Source organism: Mesoplodon bidens, assembly GCF_964165515.1.
Source record: "Mesoplodon bidens genome assembly, chromosome: 11".
NCBI lineage: Eukaryota > Metazoa > Chordata > Mammalia > Artiodactyla > Ziphiidae > Mesoplodon > Mesoplodon bidens.
Genome location: NC_138167.1, coordinates 79602330 through 79614791, shown reverse-complemented (window position 1 = coordinate 79614791; position 12462 = coordinate 79602330). Strand labels below are relative to the sequence as shown.

General features: G+C 35.6%; 1 protein-coding gene across 8 annotated transcripts in view; it reads right to left on the bottom strand.

Annotated features, from left to right (window-relative positions):
- Positions 1-12462, bottom strand: part of ANKS1B (ankyrin repeat and sterile alpha motif domain containing 1B) — a gene marked incomplete at both ends in the record, with an annotated part of 1149683 nt that overhangs the window by 624958 nt on the left and 512263 nt on the right. For all 8 annotated transcript variants that reach the window (XM_081250042.1, XM_081250054.1, XM_081250053.1 and 5 more), the window contains one exon: positions 2220-2400. In XM_081250042.1, the coding sequence (XP_081106168.1) occupies positions 2220-2400 (181 nt within the window). The remainder of the gene's footprint in view (positions 1-2219; positions 2401-12462) is intronic.

Below are 12462 nucleotides of genomic sequence, written 5' to 3'. Positions count from 1 at the left end.
GATGTAAGCTATTATATATAGAATAGATAAACAACAAGGTCCTACTGTATACCACAGAGAACTATATTCAATATCCTATGATAAACCATAATGGAAAAGAATGAATCACTTTGCTATACAGCAGAAATTAACACAACACTGTAAATCAACTATACTTCAATTTAAAAAAATGAACTGGTATTTCTCCCTGTTCACAAAATCTGCCCTTCCCAGGACCTGTTTCATGTTAGATGACAGTAAAAACGATTTTTACAATTGTTTAGGACAAAAATCTTGCAGTTTTCCTTAATTCTTCTCTTTCTCTCATGCACTACATCTACTCTATCATGAAATCCTATAGGCCCAATCTTAAAAGATACATCCAACATCCCTCAATTTCTCTCTACCTCCACTGCTTTGCCTTTGACCTGAGCTGACTTCTTCTCTCATCTTAATGCAATGCTACAATAACCTCCTACTGGCCTTCCTGCTTTCACACGTATCCTCCTTCTCCAGTCCATTCTCAACACAAGATTTGAAGTAATTTTCATAAAATAGAAGTTACATCATATCACTCTCCTGAAAGACCTGAAATGACTCTCCATTTCACTCTGAGTAAAAGCCAAAGTTCTTAAAATGGCCTATGTTAGGTCCTACATGACCCATCCCTCTCTTCCTTCTCATCTAAAAATATTCCATATTTCAAAGAATGGCAGTCAGATTTGACTCATCTGCTTAAGCAAGAAACTTTAGAGCTTTCCTTGAACTTTTCTTCCTCACCATCACACCTTTGATCAGTTGCCATGACCTGTTGATTACTCTTTCCTTGCATCTCTCAAATCCATTTATATTTTCCATTGTTTCTCCCTACCTCCCTACTTCCAATCTCATCTCAACTCAAATCTACCTGCTACATATTAATACTAAGGTGATGTTTCTAGTTAAATGCTAACCCATTCATATCATCCAAGTCTGTCTACCTCCAAAGGTCTCCCCCTTTACCCACCTTTTTCTGATGATTCTTAAGTGTTACTTAGATTACATAATATGTTGCCTAACAAGTAGGAAGCTTTAATTATAATTCAGGCTACTTTTGAAATGGCTCTCTGTTATAATAAATTCATTGGGTCACTTATTCGAAGTGTTTTGCAGCATACAATTCGTTTGTGAGGTTGTTATGTATTAGTCTTTGTTCTATTAACACTTGACATTTTTATAAAGGTTAATTTTTTGTGCATGCAATCATTTATAAAATAAACAGTAGATTTACCCATTTATTTAGATTATACTTTTAAGTCAAGAAAAAGTCAGCCACCTTGGCATGAGTACAGATGTACAGTAGGCTCTTCTTATCTTAAAACTACTATAGATTTCAAACAAAATAATATTAAGGAAGAAAAAATAATATTAAACAATAATGATAATACTAAGTAAGAATATTAATTTTCATAGTTTCCAAAATGCTTCACATAAATAAGCTCATTTATTACTACAACTACCCAAAGAGTAGATATTATTTCCCCTTTTCAGAGGAGCAAATTAAAGATCAGAGAAGTTAAGTGATTTGATGGAAAATATCTAGCAAATCAGTGACAGAACTGACTCAGGAACTTGTTCTCTTTCATTATATACCATGCGCTAATGCCTTTATATTCAGGTGCTTAAATAGAATATATAACAAACCATCTAAGTGTAAGATAATGAAATGCTACTTTTTAAAGCAGATAAATGCCCACCTTAAACATTTTATTTTGTGAAATTAAAAGTTTTACTTTTCAATGTAAAACAACTCAGCATTGTCCTTCCACATTATTTCTAAATATCAGTCTATTCTAAAATTTTTGATGTAACATGGAGGTGACATATTACATTAAGAAACCATAGTAACATACTATTCGAAACCATTTCAACTGTTAAAAGGTTAGATTTTGGTTCTGTTTAAAGGTCAGACCTGAAAATATGATGATGATTACATTTCTCCACACATTTTGGGTGGTGCCATTAAAGTCCTGGCATGAAATCACTATCTTTAATATCTAACTACTGAAAGGCCGTTAGTGTATTCAAAAAGAATATTATACCACACTCTGACAAAAATGGTAAGCCTCTACATTGCCACACATGTAGGTGAATGAAAAACACAATGAGATTTATATGAAGATTCCTCTTAAGTCCCCTAACTCATAAGGGCTTTGGTTTTAAAAGCTCAAAAATATAACTGCATAAACGAACTACTTTACCTGTATGGCCAGTTCCCTCGTTCTTGACTTCTGTAGTTGCCACAGAAGAGGTGGGTGGACTAACAGGAAGGCTGGAAGTAAAGCTTGTACACCCTGTAGATGTGTTGATTTCAAAATATTCTTGGCCGTGATTCATTCGATGAAAATCCAGAGAAGACACAATAGATGTTCGTTGTTTAGGCTAAAATAAATGAGTATGATGAGAGTATTAATATGATCATGTTCATCTTCAGCTCAATCTCCCCATCAATTTAATCTAAGTGATTTTTTGCAGTTAAACTGGCTGTTTTTTATATATAAAATATACTTGTGCTTTACAGAGAGACATTAAATAATCCCTCGATTAGTTAAATAATAAAAAATTGTTTAATGAAAAAATATCATGGCATAGTTGATAAAATAAGTTAGACTTTTTGTTAGATTTTCCCAGAAGACTGCAAAAATACAGTGCACAGAATTTCTCTTAATGATCAATTCAGAATGTTGCAATTTTGAGTCACCTTTCATTCAACGAATACTTATTAAGGACTTGGCATTTGTAGACTCTGAGGATATAGAATCTAATAATAAAAGGGCCCTTACAACATTGAAACATAATTAAGGCAGTTCCATTTTTTTAAATTCTCTATATAGTCCAAGGAATTGGTGGCATTAGATATTGTCCCCAAGTACCATATGCTGGAATTTTATCATTAGAATTAAGTAAAGTTGTATAGAACATTTTCCAGGATCTAAGAATCTACTTGGTATTTGTAGTGGAGTTTGATTTTCTTTTTTAAGGATTTAAATTAATCCCCAAATAGCAAGAAAAGTCAATTTAAACACAAAAGGCAAAATCATGGAGTAACAGCAGATATAATCTATACCCTTTATCAGTAATGGATTGTTCCCTATAGCAGTTTTCTGGTTTTTTCCACAATTTTAATTATATTCATTTTTTTTTCCTGCTTAGCAGAGCTTCAAACATCATCCTTCAGAAAAGCTGCAGTCTTTTTGGCTCTCAGGACTGTGCACATTTCCTAAGAATTAATCCAAGTTTTCTTACTTTTTATTCCTCTTATTCATATTAATGAAATATTAACAATCTCTTGTAATACTTGATAAGAGATTAACCACAATCTCTTTGTAATAGAGTTTATTGTACTTTACTTTCTCCAAAGTACAATAAACTTTTGGTTTACTAACACTTTCACTGCCCTAAAATACTTGTTAATTTTATCACTGAATTCCACAATTATTTTCCTGCAGAATATTCAAGTTACCCTGTCTCTTCCAGCTCATCATGTTTTTTTTAAAAAAGTACATATCACTTAGTCTATAATCTAAAATAGACAATGACATTGAAATGTATTATACAGTTTTTTTTATATAAGGTGTGCAGATTATCATAATATCCTTCATACTTTCACCACTGCACTATTTTTATGGGAGAGGTTGAAAGGCATATATATTGTTACACAAGAGGGTAAGTCATTTATTATTAAGACACATGAACTCAGTAATGAAATTCAAATTAGTACCCACATAGGACTCAGTTGCTTTTGAAGTATGAAAGACTGGGGTTCAATGTCAGACTTGGTTTCTCATGAAATGTCTCTCCTTGGGGGTACTGAATCTCAATTCATATTCAATGTTCTTTCTACTAGACTATATAACAGCAATTAAAAGGCAAGGAATATGACACTGGCTGCAATGGAAACACAGGTATGTCCATCATTGTGGTTTTGTTTCATTGTGTTGTGTTTTGCTTTTGTTTCACTTTGTATAAAGGCAACAGACCAAATTTATATAATGTTCCTTCTCATAAACATTACAAGGATCAAGCCAACTGATATGATATGTATGACTCCTTTACTTATGTGTCTTAAATACATGTTTCTGAACCTTGACCACCCAACGTTTTAAATGCATGAAAAGCTCAATTTGTTATGCAATCATGAAAGCAAACAAACTATTCTTCTGCATTGATTCATTCTACAAATATTTGCTGAATGTATACTAAATTGTGGATACCTTGGTAAGCAGTATGATAGGAATAAAATGAGTAAGCCATTGTCCCTCTTCTCCAGGTGATTATAGACTTGAAGTGGGAGGAGGGATGGTGCATGAGGGAAGAGACAAGCAATCCAAGGATTATGTGTCAGTATAGTATAGTAGAGTGACAAGCGTTATGATAAGTGGACGCAAAATGTAAAAGGTGAACCTCTACTTTACAGAAGGGATTAGGAAAGGCTTCCACAAGCAGGTGATTGATGGCTGAGTTGATTCTTGATGAAGTAGAGGTGGTAGGCAAACAAAAGAGGATGGGGAGAAGGAAAGTGCAAACTGCAAACAGTTCAGTATGGCTGTGGAGCAGAGTATGCGAAGGTAGTGATGGGTTCAAGCCGTGAGATATTGGATGTTGCAGGGGGACAAATCATAAAGGGCTCTAATGCCATGTTAAGGAGTTTGGTCTTTAACCTGAATATTTTAAGGAACCACTGGATGATTTCTAAGCAAGAGGATTTCATAGTTGGGCTTGTATTTCAGTAAAATCATTTTAGCAGTTTAGAGAATGAACAGGTAAGGGCAGAATTTGAGGAAAGGAGACTAATTAGGAGGATGTTACAGAATTCCAGCCAAGACATAATGGGGTCCCGAGGTAAAGCAGCTGCAACAGTGTTGGAGATAGCAGATGTTTTTAGGAGATGCTAATGTGGTTATAGCTCTTTAGATGTTGGCATCTGATTGGATGTGTAGGTTGATTTTAAGGGAGGAGTCTAGGGTGACTCATAGATTTCTCGATTGGGTAGATGCTAAATGATAAGGTTATTTTTGCGGGAAATACAAATGTATACACTCCTATACCAGAAGTACACAAGATATATGCTTGGATGCTATCGGGACTCAGAATAGACTTCTTAGTCTATACGGTTATGCAAATCTACATGATATTTCCCCTTCTTTCATTGAACAGAGTACTATTATCTCAAATAACATATCTGGAGGAAGGGAGACAGGCTAATGGAAATTCTAAAGGGAAGAAACCATTGATCAGTGATCATCTGACCTCATTCTTATTTGCTTCTTCAGAACTGCCTTTAGGTTATCATTAGCCAGCTTCAGGAACATTGAGGCAGTGAGGAGTCATTGCCCAAAGTTCTCTGAGCATCTGAGATGATGAAAAATGAGAATCATTATATGTTAGTCATGCTCTAAGAAAGGGATCAGCAAACTATGGCCTGTGGTCGAAATCTGGCCTGCTTCCTGTTTATGAATATAAAGTTTTATTGGAATACTATGTTCATTCATTCACTTATTGTCTATGACTGCTCTCAACACTACAATGATAGATTTGAGAAGTTGTGACACAAGCCATATTATCCACAACACCTAAAATATTTACTGTCTGGTTCTTTAGAGAAAACATTGGCCAACCCGTTTTAAGGGATCATTTTACACATCATTTTAGTGCTCAACAAAACCACAGGCTAGGTTCCCTTTTATTTCCCAGCCTTATGTGCATTTAGGTTGAGGCCATGTAACTGACTGACTGACCTGTTACAGTAGAAGTGAGCCTTCATCCCTCTCTTACTCTCCAGGTGATGTAGTTGCAAGATGAAGGAGGGTCATTCAACCCAAATTGGGCTTTATGAGAAGTTGAAATAAACATCCTTTATGTTAAACTATTGAGATTCTGGGTTTGTCTGTGGTGGCCCTAGAACCACTTATCCTAACTAGCACAGAATGCAGTGGCTCACTTAAATGATTTACTCACGATTACATAAGTAGTTAGCATGAAGGGCTTAGATTGGAAGGAACGTTCATGTATTCAAACCTAGAGACAAGTAGATGGTGCCTCAAAACACAAAGGACAGAGGCAGAATTAAAAAGAGATATGTGGGGGCTTCCCTGGTGGCGCAGTGGTTGAGAATACGCCTGCCAATGCAGGGGACATGGGTTCAATCCCTGGTCCAGGAAGATTCCACATGCCGCAGAGCAACTAAGCCCATGTGCCACAACTACTGAGCCTGTGCTCTAGAGCCCGTGAGCCACAACTACTGAGCCCATGTGCCGCAACTACTGAAGCCCACACACCTAGAGCCCATGCTCCGCAATGAGAAGCCTGCGCACTGCAACGAAAAGTAGCCCCTGCTCGCCGCAACTAGAGAAAGCCTGCGTGCAGCAGTGAAGACCCAACACAGCCAAAAATAAATAAATAAATAAAATAAAAATTTATTTTAAAAAAAGAGGTATCTGTGTGGGGAAATAATAGCAATGGGAGAAAAGAATAAAGAGATGGTAGTGGTATTAAAAATGGAGATAAAAGAGGATGGGTCTGGAATATTTGCTTAAACTTTCATTTTAATATATTCTATTTTTAAAAAACTATTCTGATGGAATCCTGCTAAGTCACTCAGTATAAGAAAAAAAAAGTGTTTTCACAAATTCACTGAAATTACAAGTGGAATTTGCCAAGTTTTAATGTGTAAGATAAGTGGGGCCTTTAAAATATCTCCCCTGCCTCCGTGGTCCAGCACTCATATCTCCCTAGCTTCCAAAGGAATTGCTCCCACACATATTTACTTAACTAGAGATAGCAAACTATAGATCATGGGCCAAACCCAGGCTTCTGACTACTTTTGTAAAGCATGTGAGCTAAGAATATTTTTTACATCTTTTAATGGTTGAAAAAAATGGAAAAATAATATTAGTGACAGGTGAAAATTATATAAAACCCAAATTGCAATGTTTATAAATAAAGTTTTATCAGAACGTAGTCAGGCTCATTCACTTATATTTCATGTGATTGTAGCAGAGCTGAATAGTTGCAGCAGAGACCATATGACTCACAAAGCCTAAACTATTTTATTCTCTGGTCCCATACAGAAAAGGTCGGTGATCCCTGCTATGCAGTGATTAGGGAATATCTCTGAGGACCTGAAACTGAGTAGACACGTGAATGATTGTGAGTCAAGGCTAGCTACATGGAGTTGCTGGACACAGTACAACATGGAAATGTGGGGCTCTTTGTTCCAAGAGCAGGGAAAAAAGTTTTTCCTTTATTCCATGGTCTCTCTCTAGAACTGTCATGGTGCTTCTATTTGCCACTTACTGTTGCATTCCCTTGGGCACAGGAACACTTACAGGATGAGAGGAGACCCTCACAGACACCCAGGGGTTTTGCCCTGCAACTCAGTACATACACTCAATCTTGACCATCCCCACACTCAGGGTCTCAGTGCTGTATCAGCAGTTGGTGGGCTGGCTGGGAGCACTAGGGTTGGGGGGTCAGGTGGCCAAGAATCCTACCTAGTAATATGGGGAGATGGCAGGAGCTGGGACCACAGATGAGCCAAGGCTCCAAGCCCCAGCACATGCTCCATTTTCCCACAGACTTCACTTACAAAATTAAACCGCACGCATAGGGCCCTTCTTAGCGTGGGGCCTATTGAGACTGCACTGGTCCCACATCAATGAAGCCAGTGCCATCTTAGTTATTACCTTTAAGGGACTAATGTGTGAATTTACTGGTGTCACATACAGGATAGCACACATCCTCTACCCTTATTTTGGATTATCTTCATCAGTCAGAACCAAGTTCCTAAGAATATCTTTATGCTGTATCAAAATATAAATAAAATATAACATTCTGATGCAATACTAAGAATTTCATGACATTACTGTAACCCAGACAGATATGATTCACATATGAATAAAATGAGAACACAAAATTCCTAACTAGAATGAGATATAGGTAATGTGTACATTTAATTCCAAATTTTCTCTGGATTGAAACCTAAGTTTCAAATATCCACTTCTATGTTTCCTCTGCTATTTTCAAATTATTTAAACTAATGGACATTTAAAAAAATCCACTTACTTGGACTTAGGTGGATTTTAAATCATTTGAATTCACTTAATTATAAAGGGACCTCATCAACCTCCTAAAAAAAGTGTCAAATAGGACTACAGGGATACAGTGGTGTCAGCACAAAGAAAAAGTGGTGCTAACAAAAGTCAATGGTGATATTAAATTATCCAAGCAAAACCAAGGTTCAAAATGAGTTCCCAGAGAAAACAGCTGAATGTCAGAAGATTAGAAAGTGGCATCAGTAGACATACATGGAGATGACAGACTTCCTAGACACTGGCCCATTGATAAATTATATCAACACAAAACAATGTCCTGTCAAGTCAGTGGCAATAAAATTAGATGCCTTCTTATACTTTTTAAAATGGGGATGAGGTGGGGTGGTAAAAATGGGAAGCTAGACCAGTAGTATTTTCTTTTAGAACTTTAATCAACCTGAAATATTTTGTGTATATGGTATATGGTGAAAAATTTAATTCTAAGTATTTTTTCCACCAAACGACAGCCTACTGTCCCAATACCATCATTTATTTCTTTACTGATTTGAAATGCCACCTTTATCATGTACTAAATTTCCAAATATAGACTGGGTTTACATTTTTGGACTCTACTGTGTTCCTACTGATCTATTCCTGTGCTAGTACCACACTCTCTTAATGACTGTTGTGGCTTCTTCTCCTACTTCTAGAGTTCATATTAAATGGATATGGAATCTCTTTGATCTTTCTTGTTTTATATTCTGGGATATTTTACTATTTGGTGTTCTATAATTTATTCAAAAAATACTACTGACCATCAGCCATGTCAGGCACTGTTCTAGGCTTTGGGGAATACATCAGAACAAATTAGATAAGGCATGAAACATTTAGGCATATTATTATGACTTTAGGTATGATGATCCTATTTTTAATTTTCAATAACATTTCTTATTTTCCAAGTTAAAAAAATAACTTGTTTTCCATTAAAAAATGACCTGTTCCTAATTTTCTGAGTTCAATAATCTCCCAAATCTTTCTGAGGAAACTGGTTACAATCTTTCTCTGGCATTAATTTTTGTTTTTCTCAGAGGTCATTTACTTTATTTGTTGATCTTGGTTCCTCTCTTTTTGGTTGCTAATTTTCCTCAAATATCTGGTGTTCTTGGTAAACCGTTTTTGTTTACCTAGGATACTGCTTCATTTCTCTCTCCTACTCCAGTTCCCACAGTAGGGGCTTCACCTGACTTCACCTTACTGAGAGAGTTACTACCATGTGGTAGGAAAATAAAGTCAACTGCTCCATGTATAAGCTGTTGAGGTGTTTTACTTGTCAGAACTAATCCCTGCCTAAATCCAACACCATTTTTTTAACGTCTTTACTGGAGTATAATTGCTTTACAATGGTGTGTTAGTTTCTGCTGTATAACAAAGTGAATCAGCTATACGTATACATATATTCCCATATCTCCTCCCTCTTACGTCTCCCTCCCACCCTCCCTATCCCACCCTTCTAGTTGGACACAAAGCACCGAGCTGATCTCCCTGTTCTATACGGCTGCTTCCCACTAGCTATCTATTTTACATTTGGTAGTGTATGTAAGTCCATGCCACTCTCTCACTTCATCCCAGCTTACCCTTCCCCATCAACAGATGAATGGATAAAGAAGATGTGGCACATATGTACAATGGAATATTACTCAGCCATTTGTTTTTATCTTTCAAAAGTTCCCAAATGTCTCTAATAGCATCACTCCCTGCTCTTCATCACTGCTATGGATTTATTCTTATTTTTATATTTATTTTACCATTTTAATTGCATGTAAGGGTGGAGAAGATGCAAATAGTTGGGATCAGTTCAACATATTGAGTTAGAATTCTCATATTTTTGTCTTGATCACTTTTAAAACAGTATAAAGAAGGGATTTGAGGGAGTGCAGACAATAGCTCAGTAAAGGGTAGATATTATTAAACTTTTTATTATATATGTCATGCAAATTGGAAACAGTTTATATCTTTCTTTCTTTGTAGTGAAAGGAAAAAAACTTTAAAATGGGGTACAATTTTTTATCATGAATATAATAGTTAATATGATTAAGACTTTTTCTAAAGATATAGAACTTCTTATCTTCAGGTAAGAAAACTGACCCGTCATACAACGTATTCAAACTTTAATTGGAAAGACTACATGCAGCCATGAAAGGGCAATAAAAGCTGTGATTTTTATTCTAGTTTTATTCAATAAAAGTGTTAAGTAGCTCTGGAGTCAGTGTAGACGCTGAAGAACTGGAGAGCCTTTGATCTCTAAACCATGAGGTTTATTCTTATAGAAGCTTCCCCCAGCATTAAAATAGTCATGATGATCTTGCAAAAAGTATTTTTTGAATTAGGCATTTCAAATTTCTATGCATTAGTATTTCAAAGATGCTCAAGTCAAATTCAAATGTGTCCAAAATTAAAAATAAGGCCAGCTTTATTTCCCAAATTTAGTGTCTTTAAAAAAAATTTTTTAATGATTTGTTTCAGTCTAAGAACAGCAGGAGTTTAATTATGCAATGGATTATAGAAGACAGGTTCTGAGCAGCCCAAATGGGAAGTCCATATCACTGTGTGAGTGAAAGAAAATTTTTTTACAAATAAAGGTGCATGTTGCTTTTATTTTTACAATTTAATTTTTTACACTAGTTGTTTGGAGATAATTGTAGATTCACATGCAGTTGTAAGAAATAATACAGAGAAATTGCATGTGCACTTTTCCTGGTTTTCCCCACAGATAATTAACATCTTGCAAAACTATAGTACAACATCACAACCAGGATATAGACATTGATACAGCCAAGAAAAAGAACAATTCCACAAGGATCCCTCCTGTTGCCCTTTTATAGCCACACCTACTTCTCTCCTGCTCCCACTTCCTCCTTAACTCCTGGCAACCACTAATCTGTTCTCTATTTCTATAATTTTGTCATGCCAAGAATGATGAACAAATAGAATCATACAGCATGTAACCTTCTGGGATTGTCTTTTCTCAGCATAGTAATTTTCTAGAGACTCATCCAAACTGTTGTATCAGTAGCTTTTTTTTTTTTATGCTGGGTAGTATTCAATGTTATGGATGTACCACACTTTAATTAACCCACTGAAGGACATCTGGTTTGCTTCCAGTTTTCAAGTATTAGGAATAGTGCTGCTATAAACATTCATACACAGGTTTTTTGGGTGAACGTAAGTTTTTATATAGCTGGGATGGATTCTCAGGAGTGCACATGCTGAGTAGTACGGTAGTAATGTGTTTAATGTTTTAAGAAACTGCCAACTGTTTTCCAGATTTGTTGCACCATTCATATCCTTGCCAGCATTTGGTATTGTTACTACTTTTGATTTTAGCCATTCTGATTGGACTACAGTGACATCCCATTGTTATTTTAATTTGCTTCTCCTTATCTGTTAATAAATTTGAATATCTTTTCATGTGCTTCTTTGCCATCTGTATATCCTCTGCAATGACATGTCTCTCCATGTCTGTTGTCCATTTTCTAATTAGATTGATTGCTTTTACAGTGTTTAGTTTATCTCTCATCCAATTTTATTTTGTTTCATTATTTTTTTAATTGAAATATAGTTGATTTACAATGTTGTATTAGTTTCAGGTGTACAGCAAAGTGATTCAATATATATATTCAGTATATATATATATACACCAAATATAGTTCTCTGCACTACAGAGTAGGTTCCTGTTGTTCATCTATTTTATATATAGAGTGTGTGTATGTTAATCCCAATTCCTAATTTATCCCTTCCCCCACCTTTCCCCTTTGATAACCATAAGTTTGTTTTCTATACCTGTGAGTCTATTTCTGCTTTGTAAATGAGTTCATTCATATCATTTTTTTTAGATTCCACATAAAAGTGATGTCATGTGGTATTTGTCTTTCTCTGTTTGACTTACTTCACTTAATATGATAATCTCTAGGTCCAACCATGTTGCTGCAAATGGCATTATTCATTATTTTATGGCTAACTAGTACTCCACTGTGTATATATACCACATCTTCTTTATCCATTCAGCTGTCGATGGACATTTAGGTTGCCTCCATGTCTTAGCTATTGTAAATAGTGCTACTATGAACATTGGGGTGCATGTATCTTTTCAGATTAGTTTTCTCCAGAAATATGCCCAGGAGTTGGGATGCTGGAGCCTATCATAACTCTATTTTTAGTTTTTAAAGAAATCTCCAAACTGTTCTCCATAGTGGCTGCACCAATTTACAATTCCTACCAACTGGAGATTAATTCCTTGACGGTTTCATTGTTTGCATATATTTTCTCCCATTCTGTGGGTTGTCTTTTTGTTTTGTTTATGGTTTCTTATGTTTTGCTCTAGGAGTTTTATCATACCCAGTCTTACATTTAA